The sequence below is a fragment of the Ornithodoros turicata genome, chromosome 6, assembly GCF_037126465.1.
Source record: "Ornithodoros turicata isolate Travis chromosome 6, ASM3712646v1, whole genome shotgun sequence".
In the NCBI taxonomy this organism is placed as follows: Eukaryota; Metazoa; Arthropoda; class Arachnida; order Ixodida; family Argasidae; genus Ornithodoros; species Ornithodoros turicata.
Genome location: NC_088206.1, coordinates 53,566,722 through 53,585,357, shown reverse-complemented (window position 1 = coordinate 53,585,357; position 18,636 = coordinate 53,566,722). Strand labels below are relative to the sequence as shown.

Sequence of the window (18,636 nt, the reverse complement as noted above, 5' to 3'; positions counted from 1 at the left end):
GTGGTCCCACCAAGTTGCTCGCTGTGTTTCCGCGCAGCATCTTGCCACAGCGCGGCGCCAGCAGTACTCCCCTCGCCGCTTCGTTTAAATTCGCTCCCGAGAATACTCATCGCATGACGAAGGTAAAATTTTGGTTCTAGTCTCAGAAAAATGTTTTCTTTCTGATGAGAGCAAGAAAAAAATCATTTCATGGTCCCTTTAAGGACCACGTAAGGCACGGATCATGTTAGAAAGCGTCTTATTAGTTACGGGAGCGTTCATTTTACCTCTTTATTTTTCATCGTCGCACCTAACGCGCTCGACGCGCTTGTGGCGTACACGAGATTTGCAAAATTTTGGTAAACTAATAATTTTTAGCCATATAAAATTTGGGAGCTTCTTCCTCGAGTTTTCCTGCGAATTCTGCCCGCATTTATGCTTTGAACACACATAAAAAAAAAGCTATGTCCCGTGGGTGCACTGTAAGCCGTAGCAAATAATCGCGAACTTGTGAGAATTCAACACAACGCACATTTTTGATCAAACAGCTCGGCGTGAGTAGGTCTGGATAGAAGCGTGATCAAGGTGTCTTTCGAAGAATCACTTTTTCCGAGATGAAATCAGTTGCAGCATAACATATGCTGAAGGGGACTCCTTAAGGGGACATTAGCAAACTCCTAAGATAACGCCTTAATTAACTTTCAATAATTAACATTTTAATTATAAGAGCTACGAAGTTGTTCCAATGAGAACATCTGATCTCTTCCGTCACCTAATACAGGAGCCGTTTTCAGAACAAAAATCCGTTCGATAGATCGTCCGCAAAAAATTTCGTGAAGGAACACCTTTTTTTTTCGTTATTTTGTTCATCGCGCACCTTCGGAGACGCGTCTTTCCTTCATCCCCAATGTGAGAGGGTGAAGGACCACAGTGCCGCCTCATGCGTGGAAGATGAGCTTTAACTTGCGGAAACAAAACGAAAAAAAACGTATCGGGTGACCCTCTCCGAACTGTCCTTATCTTGGGTTGCATTTACTGTTTTCTTTTAATCTGTTTCCAGGACGCCAGAGGCGGTAGTGTGCTCTTTCATCCTCTCACATTAGCGGTGAAGGAGAGACGCGTCTCCGAAAATGCGCAATGAACAAAATAAAGAAAGAAATGGTGTTCCTTCACGAATTTTTAGCGGACGATCTATCGAACGGATTTTTTTTCTGAAAACGGCTCCGGTATCAGTTGACGAAAGAGATCAGATGTTCTCATTGGAACAACTTCGTAGCTTTTATAATTAAAAAGTTAATTATTGAAAGTTAATTAAGGCATTGCCTTACGAGTCTGCTAATGCCCTCCTAGGGAGTGCCCTTCAGCATATGCCACACTGCAATTGATTTCATCTCGGAAAGAGTGGTATATATATTTTTAAGAAATATGTTCGCACTCAGCTGGGACACCCTATATAAGTTCAAGGTACCTTCGCAAACGTGTATGCGCTCAGCGGCGCACCGTAGCAAGGAACAACTGAGCGGATATCAGTCACGAAACCCTTCATGGAAAGCAAACACTAAGCAGTCGCACTATACTGAACAAAACTTAGAAACGAATTATGTTTCGTTGCTTTCCGATTCAGAAGCAGTGATCGGAACCGAAACTGAACCCGGACCGAAAACCGCTAAAAACCTGTATTCTTCGGTGGACCGGAACTGAACCAAACCCTTTTTTTTTTTCTCTCTGGTTGAACCGAACCGGAACTGAACGTTGAAAAAATTTGCGCTTACAGGATCACGAAACGGTTCGGGCGTAATGGGCGTCGTGAGAGATCGGAACTAGCGGATTGAACCGCGTTGCCAACGAAATTCGTCCGTGCGAGATATTTCGTATTTTGTTTCGTATTTCGTATGGCAGGCTGAATTACCTCAGGCTAAAAACTGACTAAACCGATTGTTGTTATGATGTTTCCATTAAAAAAAAAACGAAACGCCCACGAATGCTAGTGCGGGCGGTATCATTACACTCTTCCGGAATACATATGGTCCGAAAGGACAAGAAGCGCCATTGGTTGTGCTTTATTTTTATGTTTTCTCTTGTTATTTTTGGCAGTTGTAGGCTTCCTTGTACGCAATTTTTGTCGTCCAGCAACCCCAATATTTATTTTTATTTCGGGCTGTGAAAGTAACGGCCAATTCCAGAATGCCAGGCCCAATCGGCCAGGATGTAACAAGGTACACACGATGAGTAAACTACAGCATGCTACCGTAACGTTGCACCTGAAATATACATCTGTAACAACAGGTGTTGCTGTGAACCACTGCTGGTCAGCAACAACCGAACTTTGCATGCAAAGTCAAAGGGAGATAGCAGGGTATAAAGATAACGAGATTAAAACTGGTCTAATAACGCAGATTCGCAACAACCACCTTGTAAATGAATGACGCGACGGTCACTATTTTGATAGGTCAGTTAGGATTGCTGTTGATGATACCTTTCGTGCGTATGCGTGTTTTCTTTTATGAATATTCTTTTATCTCTTACACAGGACTGTTGTATATGTTCCATGTAAAAATGATTTTTTTGGGGGGGGAGGGGGGGGGGCTGCAGCTCGGGCTTGCCTAGCAGTCCCTATTTAACAGTTTATGTACATAACAAACCTCCATGTTTATCTCCAGTATACGTACATAAAAATAACACAAACCTCCAAATTTCCAAACAAGAACTACTACCAAAGTACATTTGTCTTATTTGAAAATCGTATGGATCGAACCGAAAAATAAAATAAATAAATAAAACAACTGTTCCGACCGCTATTTATAAGGAACCACCTAAAACTTCACCTAAAATTCTAAGCGGAGGCTATAGCGGCACCTTTGGATCATTTGCCCTGGAATGGCCCTGCTGCATGTTGGGAACATAAATATTGGAGCGTCTTCGGCAATGAGATGCGTACAGCGAAAAAGTAGCGGCATAGTATTTACGTTACTTTTGTTTGAGAAAGGTAGCGGTATCGCGTTACTTTTTCAAATATGTAGCGACGCTAGTACTGTATTGCGCTGTCTGTTTTTCTTTTCTTTGCCTTTCTTTTTTCTTCCTTTCTTTTTTTTTTTTTTTTTGTGTGTGTGGGGGGGTAGCGGGTCAAGGTGTTGCGTTACTTCATTTTGGTAGTTGGTACTATACTGCCTCCGTGGGAGGCTGGCATCAAGGCAACTTTCTCACTGCACGGAAATAGTATGTGAAAAAGACCAAGGCACTAGAATTTCGGTACCTGTTTTTCTGTTTGCTCATTTTCTCGCATTTACATCAGCCATGTACGGTTCAAGCATATGATAAAAGAGTCAAGCCATGTTAAGCAACAAAATTTAAAAACGTTCCTTGTTATTTCAACGTTGTCTCTGACGACCACTGCAGTGGTGACGACAGGGCGTGCCCGAATCGAATGTAAATAGTCAGCATGTAAACCAATGACGTGTATATCAAAAATCTTTTAACATCGGCATGGTCAGACTTGCCGCATATTGAATTGATGTAATAGTTCAACCGAAATCCGCGTGGTGTGCGGCGAGCGCCTATTGGCGTGGCGAAGCGCGAAGCTCACGTGCTTGCTTCAAAAGAGGGACCACGCGCTCCCCATGTATTGAATAGGCCAGTAAATACATCAGTCCTTCTAGTTCACCCATAGCTTGGTCATTCTCACACAGCACATATCATGTGCGTGATGAGTGAACACTAGAGTGACCTAGAATACTGGTATCTAGGCCACTCTAGTGAACACGCAACCTTGGAAAACTTAGCACTATCGCCAGGCCTCCATAGCTCCCCGCATTCGCGGCAGTAGAAAAATAAAATCACGTCATAGTCACCTGGTCATCGTCAGGCATCATGACGGATGCCCATTGGCCGAAGGAGGTTGCGCGCTCCGGGATTGGTTGACAAAGTCATCACGACGTAGGCACAGTAGGCATCACGACGCATTTTCATTGGTGGTATGTCCAGTGTTGCCTGAATTATCTCAAACTATGGGCTCTATGGGGAGCTGTGGGCGCCTGCTATCGCCGGGAGACTCTTTTCGGCTGTAGTTCGAGTCACACGGGCTCCGCCTCTCGGCGAACGTCATATGTCACGTGAGAAAGTCGCTTCTGCCCGCGCGCCGGCCGCGGACGATTCTTCATTCTTCTTGCTGCGGAGAGATGGGGAATGTGCACATGTTGACATGGTGCTCGTAGTTTTCTAGGGTAAAGCGTAGTACTGCATAGCCTTGCTGCATGGAGATGAGATGAGTTTGTGTAAAACCGACAGCGGTTCGCTACACTGAGTGCATTCAGGTGGTTCTTCATCTCGAGCGAAACTGGGAAGTGTCACCGCTTCCCCACCTTCCCTCCCCCCGTTTTTTTTTTTTCATTGGTCTAATAAATAAACCCCCTCCCGCTTCCCCGGGCCAAAGCCGTAATACATGGCACCTGCACTGCCCCGGCCAAAATAGGGAAGCCGATCGGCGACAGCGCTGGGTATCTGGCACTCAAAATAATTCATACGTACGGCAAGGAAAGCTTTTGTTCGTTTGTTAAACCAAGGATATCATTCCAGATTGCAATTGCAATCTGGAATGATATGCTTGGTTTGATTCGTGCTGGTTATGTTCAGCGTCTTGAAGTCTCTTCAGCGCCGTCTATCAGTGACACCCGAGTCTCCCTGACACAACAATGTTTGCAAAAGCTACACTCGGCCCTCAACGTTCCCTCGTTGCCTCTCCTAAAACCTACCGCATGGCAACTGAACATCAAGCGGGATTGAGCAAAAAACTCCGCCGTCCTTTTCGAGACCGATAAATCCTCCAAGTTCTTTATCTTACCTCAGTCAAGCTTTAATGAGAAAGCTCTTGCCTCCATCTCTTCCGTCCTAAAGCCTTTTGAGGGCAACCTCAAACTTGCTAAACGGAAAGCCTTAGATCTTTTACGATCCCTGCACTTCAAACCCTCGACAATTACAAAGATTTCTATTGCCTCAGCTGATACCTTTTCCGTAAAATTTGTACTTAAACCTTCTCAACCACTTCGAGTCATTGTAAACGAGAACGGCACTTGGCAGAAAGTTATCTCCGACTATATTGAAAATTCTTTGAAATGCATTTTCCTGCCAGACTCTATCAGTATTCGAAATTCTGAGGATCTCCTTGATGACATTGTGCCTTATCACACACAAAATTTCCACTGTATGTCACTTGATATCAAGGACCTGTATTTCTCCCTCGACACCGCAATCCTATTTTCCAGATTATGGGACATCATTGAGAAGAATTTGGTTTGTTTTCAAAGAAATGCGGGGATCCCACTTTCCTCCTTTCTCGAGCATGTCAAACTTTACCTTTCGTCTACAGTTGTCAGCTTCAACGATAGTCTTTTCACACAATCAAAGGGAATTTGCATTGGTTCTTCTGTCGCACCCAAGCTTAGCGAGATTTACCTTTCTGCACTCGATCGATCACTATCGTCCTATTCCAAATCATGTCGTGGCACAACTCTTGTCCGACGCTACGTTGATGATATCATTATTTTAGCCTCTCATTCAGACTCCATAACTGAACTCGTGGCTTGTGCTCAAAAGACTTGTCCTGAATTGGTCTTTACTTCAGAAGTCCCCTCAAACGGCCGTCTAGGTTTCCTAGACGTAACCTTCATCCTTAGTCCAACTTTGTGTTGGGAGTATGGCCGTACTGACCCGAAACCGCTACTGTCAAGGTGGAGTTGCCATCCCAAAGCCGTAAAGTCAGGTGTAATCAATTCCGTCTTGGGTTCTGCTGTTAAAAAATCCTGTGTCCATAAAGTCCCTACCACTGTGTCCCAACAAATCAGCCGCCTCAAAGAAGCTGGCTTCCAGTCGGATGCAATATATACCAGGGTGTCGAACCGCAAAAAATACGGGTTCGGTTCGGGTTCGGGTTCGCATTGTTTTGATTTCGTTCCGGTTCAGTTCCGGTTCGGCCACGCCAAAAACCGAACCGGTTCGCGAACCGGTTCAACGCTTCCGTTTTATATGTTCCATAAAACTGCTTTTATCAGGAAATGCGTGGCTAATAGCTTACTGCTGTTGTCTGCATTGACGACTTTAGCGGTGAGGTAGCTCTTTAGCGAGAGAAATAAGAAATGGATGAACACTTATTGCAAGTAGAGTCCACGCTGATGAAGTGGTGTTGTCCCGCTACTTTCTGTTCCCAAAATCTCTTTTTCACACGCACAGTGCCAGCAAGATAAACTTAAAGGAAGCCTAATAAGATGGACAGCGTAAGATAGACGACAGTACTTGCCGGCACACTGCATCGATCTGAAACCGTACTGAAGCATGTCGAAAATAAGCCTGCCAGCCTTACTCTGTCCAAGCTCACAGCAGTGTACTAGTTAATCCACCTCACAAAGGCAATGTATCACGACACAACTGCACTACCAATAAGCAGAACCACATTTACTTTTCAAACCACGACCAATCAAACAGGCACCGTTCTGCGTACGCTCCTTCTCCACTTCTCATGTTTCTGACTTGTTTAATTTTTACTGCTCACGTGTAAAAAGAAATCTTGGGCGCTTATTTGATCACATATTCGTCGTGTAGAGCTACATAACTGGCCTACTCCATTCCTGTTGCATTCGTCCGCGTGGCACCTCGTCTCTGAAGAGTAGACGCCGCATCACCGCGTGCGTGGGGCGCCAGCCGCGGCGCTCACAAGGACAACTGCGCTTCAACATGTTAAAAAGATGCTGAAAGTATACTTACTATACGTCGTCGTCTGACTGCTAGGTGAAAATTTCTGAAATCCATGATATAGGCGCGTGATGATGATACCGATGTGTCTTCGTTCGGGGATAGAGAGGAACTCTTGTGCTGACTTCTATGTCCGAACCGTTTTGTTGCGAACCGGTTACCGCTATTATTTTTTATGGTTCTGCTCCGGTTCGGGTTCAGCAGTGTTCTGAAAATTTCGGTTCGGGTTCGGTTCCGGCAAAAATAACGGTTCGGGTTCGGTTTTCGGTTCGGGTTCGGTTCGACACCCTGATATATACACACCTGCAAAATCTCCTAAGCACCCCAAAACCCTTAAACCCTGAACGCCCACTGAACCGCCGCGTGGTCCTACCGTTTTACCACGGTATTTCACATGCCTTAGGAAAATTTGCAACCTCGCAAGGAATCAGAGTAGCCTACTCTGTTCACAACAAGCTGTCCACCCTAACACCCTTCATGAAATCTGTTCAACACCAGCGATGCACCACATCCCACACAAAAAAGTTCGTAGACTGCAAAAAGTCGTGCGTGTACCGTGTACCCCTTCGGTGTGGGGGCTCCTACATTGGCCAGAGTGGCCATTGCCTAAACGATAGACTTCGGGAACATGCTAATAATGTCAAAAACAAATCAAGTACTTCTGAACTTTTTAAACATCTGGAGGGCTGTTCCGGTTGCTCGACAGACCTTCTAGGAACCAACTGTTTAATCTCCTGCAATGACAAGCTGTCCCGCACTCTACTAGAATCCTCTCTAATAGCAACTACAAAAGAATGTGTGAGCCAACCTAGCATTGTCATCCCAGAAGGCTTGGTCACTCTCCTTAGCCCCGTTAGCCCCGGATAACTTCTTTAATCTTGACTAATTCCATGGGGAGACTCAAACACATTTTATTCCTTACCTTATTCACTTCTGAGTTTTGCTTGTATATTTATACTTTCATATATTTTACTGTTACTGTTACCAATACTTTTACTTTTTATCGTCCTTTTTGCAATCTGTACTGCTTTAGAATACCTTTCCATTCTTTACAATCACACACGTTCCCTTGTGCAGTTATCGATGCTACCACCGATTCGTTCGTATTACACGCCTCATATTCACCTACGCCGAGACGCCGGAGTGTACACTTTCTTTTTATCATATTTCCCTTGCCCTTTCTGTATTAAAGCTTCATTGCTGGTTCGTGAGTCTATCTGTTCATCTCGTCCTGTGTTCGTCCTGTGTTATCCCCTCAAACTCAAGGCAATGTTAATATATCAATCACGACAAACAAGTCCGTTTGTAGCATGCGCTTCAATAAAGGAGAAAGCCCATTTGAACAGACAGTAACCCACAGGAACCAGGAGCTACCAATTTCACAGCTGTCTATTGATATTAAATACCATGTGGAATGTATGCGGAATAAACGGGTTTACATTTTGTAGCATTGATTCCTTTTTTTTTTTTTTTTCTTGTGGGGATGAATATTCCCAGCAGAAGCGGAACTGAATAAAAACCGGTATGAACCGTTATTTTTTTTACTCCGGAGCAGAACCGGTACCGGATCGTTTATGACGTAACCGGAACGAAAAACGTTTCGGTTCGACACCCTGAGCCAAATCGAAGAGCGCCTGTTGGCTCTGACTTGACGGTCATATCCATAGACTAAGAAAAAGTTCCTATTCAATCCATTCTGGAAGCTTGCGTGGTTTGTGGTGGTTTGTAGCGGTCGGCTGTGCAATGGGCTGATGTGAAACTCCCAAGGGTGTTTGCGTGAGTGTCACTCGGATTCGTAGGTCGTATTTCTCACAGTACTCATTGAGAAACAGGTTGCAGCAAAAGCCCCACATTGGGAGTCGCCAATATGTCTAACAGGGAACACACTCTGTTCAAAATATCAGCGGCTGCCGATCTACGACCTGCTTGCTTTAGTCTCTACATAATAACAGTTGAAGACTACTTGCATGGTCGCGCTGGTGCATTGGCATCTCTGCTAATTTTTACCTGTATTTGTTCTGATTTATGCCTACAATGTAAGGTGATGAACCACAGATTGTTAACACCTCCTTCGACTCTTTTCGATGAGTTCGATATCTTCACTTACAAGATACCAGAGGTTAATGTAGGCTTACACGTACCAATCTTGAAAGTGTGCTCTCGTCAATACTTGCGGTAGGCGCACAAAATATGGCTGCCTTTCCAAAGATAGCAGCACATAACACTTAGTATGTGCACATTGAATGAGGCGATGCCCAATATCTTTGTCTATTTTCAGCCCACACAGTGAAACTATGGCATCACACAAAGCTACTCGTACAGTGCCAGTGGAAGTGCCTACCTCAGAAGAGATTATTGCTAAGCTGGACACTATAAGTGCAAATAAAGTCACAGAAATCTTGCCCAAGTTCTACGCTGCACTACTGTGCGACAGCACCTTGCTTTTAGGAACACATAGCACACTTGTACAAGATGCTACCTCAACGCTTCAGGACGTCTTTCCAACAATAAATCTCGAAGATATCATCTCAAGTGTGACAGGTGCTGAAATATCATCCAAGGCCTCCTGTGATACCCTTGCATTAGCAGGCAAGCTAATGCATAACAAGGCAGAAACAGCCAAGAGTTGCACCGATAATGTGCTTAACACTGGCATATTAGAAGGAAGCAAACCTGTGAGCAGCAATGAGGATGATTTAACATGCGTGGACAACAGTCCTGTAGAAATGGACCGCGTGACAGAGACACCACAGGAATGTGTACAGCAGACTCGTGTGAGCAGATATTGTGAAATGATGTGCCAATGGGAAATACAAATGGACACAGTCCCAGAGACATCGGCATCACAAGTGTTCACACCAAACTGTGTTGCAGCAGGAAGTGCAGTAAGCAATAAATTGTCCGATTGCGAACTTCAGCAAAATGTCACCTGTGTGGCGGACAAGGACAGCATCCAACAGTGCAGGCCTCGTCGGCTTTTCAGCAGTACACCTAAGATAACCGATCCAGTAGGCGAGTCTCAAGGCTTCCCAGTGTCACAGTTTTTGGCTGAGGAGCAGATTCCTGACAGTCAGAGTGATAGTAATTCGCAGTCGTCTGATATGACAACAAGCAGACTGCTATGGACCCCTGGGGACACCGCCATCATTCAAAAGTTGCAACTAGGCAGCGTCAGTGAATGCGACGACGAAGATCCTATGCCTGGTAGCATGTCGAGCAGCAAAGGAGAAGAAACGAGTGCAACACCTCCACAAAAATCGACATCTAGAAGTAACACCAACGAAAGAGCAGAGCCCTTGCAGCACGAGGCTGAACATAAGACACTGTCTGATGTCGTAGCTGAAGATGAGTCAGATCCTTGTAATACAAGTAGTGGCTCGCACAGTGAGGCATGCGGATCCTTACACAGCGCAGAATCTCCACAAGATCTCCCAGGAAACGGCAAGCCAGAGGGAAGTCCTGTGAAAAGTGCAACAACAATGACAAAAAAGACCTCGTTGTTCGGCGCATCAGAGAGTTCTGAATCTGAAACTGCAGTGAAACATAAGGTTTCTGATTGTGACGCAGACCTACCTTGCAACAAAAGAACTTTATCTAATCTATCACAAGACAGTAAAGACAACCAACCCTTAAAGAAGCCTTGTCCTATGCGTGTCAACGTTATCTCGCCAGTGGTTAAACTGACACGTTTGTCGCCTAATCTCATATCCCGCATCTCTGATATAGGAGATTGGGTTACGCAACCAAATGTGCACAAAAATGGTGCTACACAACGAACGACAGCGGTTGCAACAGAATATAAATGCAGCGAGGGTTCCGAGCAGCGCTCTAAAGAACACACGCAATGCTTGTCCAATTATTCGCACGAGGGAAGCGACAAAGTAAGGTCTTCGATCGATGCTCCTGAATCGGTGGATCGGAATGTAAGCCACATTTGTGAAAGAGAGTCTCCCGATACGGAAGCTGACAGCGTTGCACCAATCAGTGTCGTCCAAACGGAACAGGAACAACATTCGGAAGCAAGGAAAATTTGTGAACCTGGTGAGCACGACAAGTCGTTAGAAGCTACGGACCTGGAGCGCGAAGCCACAGTGTCGACCAGAGCCTTGGAAGGGACATCTAACGTCAAAGAGTCTGTTGTTTCTAGTGGGAACAAAAGTGAAGTTTCAGGACACGACGAAAGTAACAATGCGACAGAAAGTATAGAAGAGAGTGATGATTCCTTCCCTTGTTTGCCGACGGGCATTCAAGCTCGCGAAAGTGACGCAAGCGTTGTCGTACTGTCGGAGGAAGCAGCCGCAACCAATGCACCGCCGGCACGAGAAATGAGACGTAGAAGGCAAAAGACAAGTGGTCGGCCCACAGTGGAAATAAGTCTTCAGGCAAGAATGTTAGAACATGCTCGTGACCAGGAGGGAGCGCAGAACGGAAACTGCGAGCAAGTTGTTAATGTTCGATGTCGTAGAAAGCCCATTGCCTTCAGCGGCCTTGAAGAAGAAGCCATCTTCTATGGTGTCGCGAAATATGCGGGAGATAACATGATATGGAAAAAGATACACATGGAAGGCGGATTTGTGGGTCGCAAAACCACGGACTTGAGGGACAAGTTCAGAAACCTTGAAAGCAATCCTGAGGCATATAAGTTTGTAAAGAGCAGAGTTAAAGAGAAGCGTGAACAGAAGATTAACCCACTGAAAGAGCTGCGGGAATATAACAAAAATAAAAAGCAGTCCTTGACAGAGCGTGACACACTGCTGCGTTATGCTCCATTGTTTCCAAGGAGACTAGAAAATTGTGCCTTCGCAAGCAGCAAGACACAAGATGACGAAACGGTCTCCAGTGATGAGGGTGTGACATTGGTGGCACGCGTGCGTGAGAGCGAAGAGCAGAAGGGTGCAGTACCGCTGAGGGGCACTCAAACCCCTAATTCAGTTAAAAGTGGCAGAGGGCAAAAAGCAAGGAGGAGTCCGTGGTACTCGAAGAGAACGAAAAAGCCTACAGAGATCAGTGCCAAGTGCCCTGCTGTTTCAACGACCAAAAAAGGCACAAGCTCGACATCCGGGCGAGCCACGGTTACGGAGGCAGACGTTGATGACAGGGACAAAGATTCCGTAATACAGGACTCGTCTATCGAAGGCAGTCCACCGTCTGCAGCGCAGGGTACCAGTGTTGCTACACGCGGAACAGGAAAGAGGAAATTCTACTGCGATGCAGAAGTTGAGGCTCTCGTATACGGAGTGGTGAAGTACGGCAGAGGACATTGGGCACTCATTAAGAGGCTCGGTGGATTTCACGATCGCTCCTCGATTGACCTTTCAGATAAGTACAGGAACTTGGAGCGCTCGGCCAAGAATCTGTCAAAGCTTAAGGATAAAGTTAGAGAAAAAGAGAGAAAAGGAAAGAATCCACTCGAGATGTGGAAAAACAGAAGCGCGCAAAGATGAGACGGGCCTTTCATCTTGGGACATGTTTCGTGTGTGCTGTTAATTTTAATTTATTATAATTTTAAGGACACCAAAGAATCATACGAACATAATAAAGACAAATGCTTTTAATATGTAAGCTGTAACATGAGTTAAAACGTAGGATTATGCTGTTGGAGCAGTCCTTATACTCATAAATAGGGTTCAGAGTTTTCGTCATTTATGTGTTTTGTTAAATTCGGAAATTGTCAGCATTTAGAAATGTTTGTGCCAAAAATCGTCAGCTGTCACCACTGGGCAGAGCTACACAGGGAGGAGCTATTTCCCTAAAAACCAGCTAACTTATGAAATTAAACATACTTGCATATCAAACTGTCAATCCATGCTGCAGACGATACTTCAAAATCACTATTTTCTTTCACGTAGTCATCAGGTACTTTCCTCATGCATCCCATTTCACACGACTCCTGACCTAAGCATGCAGGGTCATCGCTACTCCTTGACCAATGACAGGTGTTCCAGGCAGGGAAGGGTAATGGTAACGGAAACAGAAACGGTATATTACCGCAATTGGAGATGGATGCTCGTCAATAATGGTGCGTGCAGCTGCACACTCAGGTGTGCAGCTTCTGTGCAACATGAGCAATCGTTGAGGACACAGGTTTAGTTGGTCCTGAATAGATATGTAGAGTAGATGCATGGGATTCAACTGAATTTTGAATCTTCAAGTGTCCACAGCTTCGTAAGATTTGACGAAAGACAACATTACTGTGATCCTTCAAGTGATCCTGATCAAGATCAAACAGGCCAATGGACATTACAGCGTGTAGGCACAAACAGCATTAGCTGTGTGTTTGGTGAGAGTTAACGGCCCCTTTTTTTGCCACTCTGAAGAGTAATTTTACTTCTGAAGCAGAAAAGCTTCTCTTTCTACAATCTGTCGCATCACCATGAAAAGGCACTGTAGAGATATCTGAACACTAGCACCAGTCAAAATATTTATATCCATAAAATGCCAAAGAACTGTGGACAAAGCTCGTATATATATTATACAATAGCTTTAATGAACATATAGCATACATATGCACTTGTACTGAGATTTTTCAGTTACTCCCCTTTGAGCATCTTGGTATAACCTGTAAAGAAAAAGGTCTGTAGAACTCGTTCCTCTTCTTCCAAGTATCAGTCACACGGCACAGAATCAGACTCATTAAATCAGTCATTTAACTTCCACGATGGTGTCAAGAATTGTAGTATACATCATTTGTGGCCTTTAGACTCCAAAAATGTGTCTTACTAACATGTACGGGCTCTTTTGGTCCCCACAACGGATGGAATGTTGCACTCTGAAATGAAAGGTAAGCATGAGTATCGAAAAACGTGAGTATGCCGCGATACTTTTATTAGGAATTGAATCAGACTCATTAAATCAGTTGCGACTCACATAGTGCATTCAAGATTCAACTTGTCATCATGCAAACACATGTTCAAAGGAAGAAAAAAAAAAGCAATATCAAGCATGTTGAACATATTCAACTGTCCAATATCAAGCATTGCACGTGTTTATCACATCTAAGCCTTGCACACGTGTTGCACTAAAATTTCGATCTACTCGCAATAATGTTGGGAACACGAAGTTATACGGACATGTTCCTGACATGATCTACGTATTAACCACATTGGTATCTCTTACCATATGGATTACATGTATTTACCAGGCTGGATAGCTGCTTGAAACCGTGTTGCTCGAAGGGAACAGGAGAAATGAAGGCAAACTGACAGAAAGAACGCACTTTTTCTAATGATAATTATTATGCTATTCACCGTACACTTTATGTTTTATTTTACTTTTTCAATTTTTGTTTTTACTAGTCTGCAATTATCGTTGCAATCCAAAAATTATATCGTTCTGGATATTTTTTGGTTCGACTGCGGTCTTAAGCTAAGGTGGCAAGTATGGCGCCGTCCAGTGTTGTGTTTATGGAATATGTAAATATGAACCGCTAATCGGACCACGTCTAAAAACATGGAAAGAGTGCTGCCAGAAAAGTCGGAGCCGACGGCAACTTTATGCTTTCCGAGAGATGTGTTCATGAAGGTATGAACTTCGTGACTATAGAAACTGACGTGATGTTCTAACAGCAGAAGCAAATTCTGTTTCATCGTTGTACGAGCCTTAGTTAGCGTAGTTTAACTTATCGCAGGAAAACTTCTCAGTGGACACCTTCGTTAGCGAACATCGAAAGCATGCAAGCCTAGAGAAGCTTCGAGACGATCTTGGAATTCACCTAAAGTTCTTACGCTCATCGATGATAGAACTTATTAACAAGGACTACGCAGACTTCGTTAACTTGTCAGCTAATCTTGTAAGTTACTCGAACATCTGTGTAATGAGCTTTAAGTGTTGTAATACCAGATATTATCGACAGGTTGGGCTTGACAAGTTCATTAAAAATATATCCCAGCCTTTGGAGCAGCTGAAGCAAGAAGTCAATGTAAGCAAAAGGTTTAGCATGCGTTTCTAATATATGCTGGAAGAGTTTCTGCGTTCGTAGGACGTGAAGGCAACCGTAGATGACATCCTGAAGCAGTCACAAGAGCAGCTAGAGAAAAGGCGCAAAATTCGAGAGAAAAAGGTAAAGTAGTTGGAGTGCCTGTGTGGGCGAACAACCACTACAGACGAGACGTTAAAAGGAAATAAATCTAGCAATTAAACTGTTTTTTTTTTTTACAAAATGCATTGTGGTTGGTGAAAATGGATGAAGTCAATTTCACAAACCTCAAACTGCCAACGTAAATGTAGTGACCGTTCAGTCCTCTCTGCGATTAAGGACTCCGTTGACACCTCTTATATTTTCTGGCCCCCTACTACTACTGTTTCGGTTGTTTCCCACTTTTTGTGATGCCTGCTTTTGTGTTTCTACCCATCACATTCTTTGGCACACTGGCTTTCATAAAACCAGCTGTTCTTAGGCTCCTTGAGGTGTGTGCTGTGTTTGTCTGTCTGTGTGCTCAGGAGGGTCGCTTCAAGTTCAGGTTCGCCTAATCCCTTTCGACCAGTGTTGTACCCGTTACCGAAATATGGTATCGCGATACCGATACTCGTTACTTGAGTAAAAAGTATCGAAATACCGATATCGATACTTCTTTTGTAAAGTAACGAAGTACCGCTACCGTTACTAAAAAAAGTAACGCGATACTTTGGGCGATACTTTTGTTTGAAATACGGAGATGGTGCAACATGGAAATATCGCTTACGTGAACAGTTCTGCAGTGAAAAGACAGCATATTTCATATGTAGCTCGGAAACGTTATGCTTGACTTTTAGCAATAGCTGGTTCTTGAAATCGTCTTCTGTCATCCTTGCAAGCTGTGGTGTCTCAGGCAGCTGACAGAGGCCAGTGTGACAATTATGTTAGTGTCAGGCCCACACATACCATGAAGTCCAATGACCCAGGAATCCTATCTGAAGTTTACAATGCCACAGTATATGTGAGTGTGACCCAGTGCGACACGGCAGCTTAGCAGTGGAATTTAGAGTGCACTGTTAAAGAACTTGACCTCTGTTCGTTGACCTCAACTCTTTTGTTGAACACAGCGTGGTTATTTCCTTCAGTTTCAAAGAAAAACGGTGAACACGTGTTTGGTATAATTTCATAATTCCGGTTACGGAGCACGTAGGCGTGTCCACAAGCTTGTTGTCGAGGGCTAGACGGACCATTGACAATGAATAAGAGTAAGAAATATGGTCGGTGAAGAAAAGGTGGGGCACTAAAAAGTATCGGTATCGGTAACGATGTGTTACCATAAATGCGTAACGGAAATACTTTTCCGATACTGATTTTAAAAAGTATCGCCGATACGCACTCCGATACCGAAAAAGTATCGATTAGTGTAACGGCGTTACTTGTAACGGCGATACGTACAACACTGCTTTCGACACAGGGCAGGCACCTTGAGGTGCCACAGACGGAAGGTGAAAAGAAATGAAAAGAGCGAATTAAAATGAAAGGAAAAAAGACACAAAGAACTTGGCTCCAGGCGTTCCAGACAGGCTAGTGCCCGCTAGGTGGTTTCCCGTGTGTCACTTCCTGATCGCTTTCACTGGGGGTTGGCTTTGCTTGTTCGCAGGGTCTCCCGGTCTGTTGGCTGGTCGGGTGGTGCTGGTTGACTGGGTCCTGGATCACTGACCAGGCTTTGGTGCTGGCTTTGGCTAGCGTGTTAGTTTCTAACGTGTGCAGAGGGGTTCTTGTCTGTTTTTTCCAATTTGTTATGTGGCACTTGCAGCTGTCTGCGATATTGCTGGGGTCTTCACCATTTTGAGGGGGTGTTAGACCGAGCGCTGTTTTAATGTCTAAACCCTCTAGACGGATTGCTTGGGTATCCGGGCATTTCAACATCACGTGTTCTATGTCTTCTTTCTCGATCCCGCAAAGCAGACGTGTTTCGTCGGGGTGGTCGAAGAGCTGTGCGGTTCTTTCTCTGGTTAGGAGGGCGCCTGTTCTGGCTTGGAATAGCAAGCCGCTTTGGTGGTCACCTCTGTAGAAGCTGTATGGGGCCCGTTCTTCTTTATATCATGCTTTGTTTTTTTGTTTGGACATTGTCTCCAGCAGTGATGTTCGATTGCCCTCATTTCCTTGTTGACTTGTCTGTACCATTCTCGTACGTTTTTTTTCTTGTGTTGTGTCGTTCCCCTACTGCACTTGGAGTCTATCTTACTCATACATTTGATCCACTTTGTTTTTGTGCCCCTATAATGTACGTGTTGGAAGACTGGTTTTAAGTGTGTTTTCTGCTAGGTGGGTTATTCGTCCTGGGTAACTGTTTTTGATCGAACCTCCCTGTATTCGAGCTGGACCACGCCATTTCGCCTTCAATAGCTGCACTTGGTGTAGCAAATGTAGTTGTAGCTTCCTATCATGCTTACTAGGTGCCGTTGTCTCATCCTGTGTTGTATGTATACGTACGAGGAAGAATGTGGAGAGAGATATCCTGCTTGATGAATGCAAGTCATGGTAGGCCATGCCTGTGTATTGCAGTTGTTTAGATCACTTGACCAGCAATCCAGAGGTGCTTGGTTTGACAAACACAAAATTCTAAAGTAACTAACTAGAAAGCAAGTGGTTGCAGCTTCTTTAGAATTTCCTGTTTATCTCTCTAATTTCAGAAATTTGTTGCATCTTCGTTCACTATCTTTCGCCTACTGGTATTCAACATGAACGTTCTCTCTCAGAAAGAGCGAATGAATATGGTTACTGGTTAATTGGTCAGTTAGTGATTACACTAGCTGAGGTTCCTCAAAGAAGCTACAGAGCTTGACAACAATGAGTTAAGTCACTAAATGCATCAAAGTATAAAAAAAAGTTTGTTACCAGTACTCAGTTCACATGTATGAGATGGCGGCAGTCAGTTACTTGTACCCAGTGGTATCAGAAGTCCCTCGCCACATGGGGTACCATTTGAAATTTGAAGGACTCATGCATTGAGAACCATAGCTGCTGACTATGTGGGGGCTTGTGGGGCCTGAGTCCCCCTCCGAGAAGTCCCCTCAGCTGACACCCAAGATGAACGTGAAAATATGATGAGGTGCCACCAGCCAGTGGACAAGGGGACGTTGCGCCCCTGCCCCCTACGGCAGATTAAAAACTCTCTGCCTATGTTAAGAACCTTCTGTATAGAGAAAAACGGATGAATAGAACAATGCAGGCTGACTCCAAACACTTTGAACCCTTTCCACTTACGGCATTTGGTTAATTTGGAAATGGCTAGCCTCTTCCTCTGTCAATGACAGAGATTTTTAGATTTGGAATGTGTTTTTTGTCAGAGGGTTGCTGACTGTACCCGTTAATATGCTTACGCGAAGTAGCATATTTACTTTGCTGCTTACAGATGTTGCTAGGGTTGCCACCAGGCCGGTATTATACCGGCAGGGCCGGTTATTTGCTCGCTCTGCCGGTTGCCAGTAGGAAGGTGATACCGGCAGCCTTTTGCCGGTATTTGTCACTCAACACCTTTCATAAGGGTTTTTACGTGTTTTTCCTTTCAACATTCCACTACAGCTTGAATAAATCTGGAGCACAGACCCAACTCCGTAGTCAACAGTCGTTTTCTTAGTTATTCGTTGTTATTATCATTGTTGTCTTGAGCGAGTACGCTCGTTCTTTCTTTCTCTCTCTCTGTATACTCTCCACCCCTCACCCACTTTCCCTTTCCCGCGAACATTTCCTCCTTTCCCTCTATTCCAGCTCCTTTCCCTCAGCCGGTATTTTGCACTCCGAAAGGTGGCAACCCTAGATGTTGCCTGCAGTAACCAAAATTCATATGAGAGAACTTGCAAATACTGTGAAACTCTGCCTTGTAATGCTGGCTACCACAAGAAAGGGTGTGATGAGGCCCCTACAATCTGAGCTCAGAGGAACTATCCTGGATTCTCCTTACAGTTTACTTTGTTGCTCCCTCCTCAGGTTATCAAGAAGTTAACTGCAGAGATTAT

At 44.5% G+C, this 18,636-nt stretch overlaps 2 protein-coding genes and 1 long non-coding RNA gene across 3 annotated transcripts in view; 2 read left to right on the top strand and 1 right to left on the bottom strand.

Moving 5' to 3' along the window:
* Nucleotides 1–8,408: 8,408 nt before the first annotated feature.
* LOC135396715 (uncharacterized) lies at nucleotides 8,409–12,277 on the top strand. Its single transcript, XM_064627849.1, has 2 exons — nucleotides 8,409–8,496; nucleotides 8,999–12,277. The coding sequence occupies exon 2, from the start codon at nucleotides 9,015–9,017 to the stop codon at nucleotides 12,162–12,164; it is 3,150 nt and encodes a 1,049-aa protein (XP_064483919.1). The 5' UTR covers nucleotides 8,409–8,496; nucleotides 8,999–9,014; the 3' UTR covers nucleotides 12,165–12,277.
* A 907-nt stretch (nucleotides 12,278–13,184) lies between these two features.
* LOC135396714 (uncharacterized) lies at nucleotides 13,185–13,913 on the bottom strand. The gene is made up of 2 exons (XR_010423508.1): nucleotides 13,445–13,913; nucleotides 13,185–13,279 (listed from the first exon to the last, which is right to left on the bottom strand). It is a non-coding gene; the product is annotated as an uncharacterized LOC135396714 (long non-coding RNA).
* Nucleotides 13,914–14,072: 159 nt separating this feature from the next.
* The window catches only part of LOC135396707 (conserved oligomeric Golgi complex subunit 2-like), a 31,066-nt gene continuing 26,502 nt past the window's right edge, over nucleotides 14,073–18,636 (top strand). Inside the window, exons 1-4 of the mRNA XM_064627835.1 lie at nucleotides 14,073–14,241; nucleotides 14,348–14,509; nucleotides 14,573–14,638; nucleotides 14,699–14,779. Coding sequence (XP_064483905.1) covers nucleotides 14,170–14,241; nucleotides 14,348–14,509; nucleotides 14,573–14,638; nucleotides 14,699–14,779 — 381 coding nt within the window. The 5' untranslated portion in view covers nucleotides 14,073–14,169. The remainder of the gene's footprint in view (nucleotides 14,242–14,347; nucleotides 14,510–14,572; nucleotides 14,639–14,698; nucleotides 14,780–18,636) is intronic.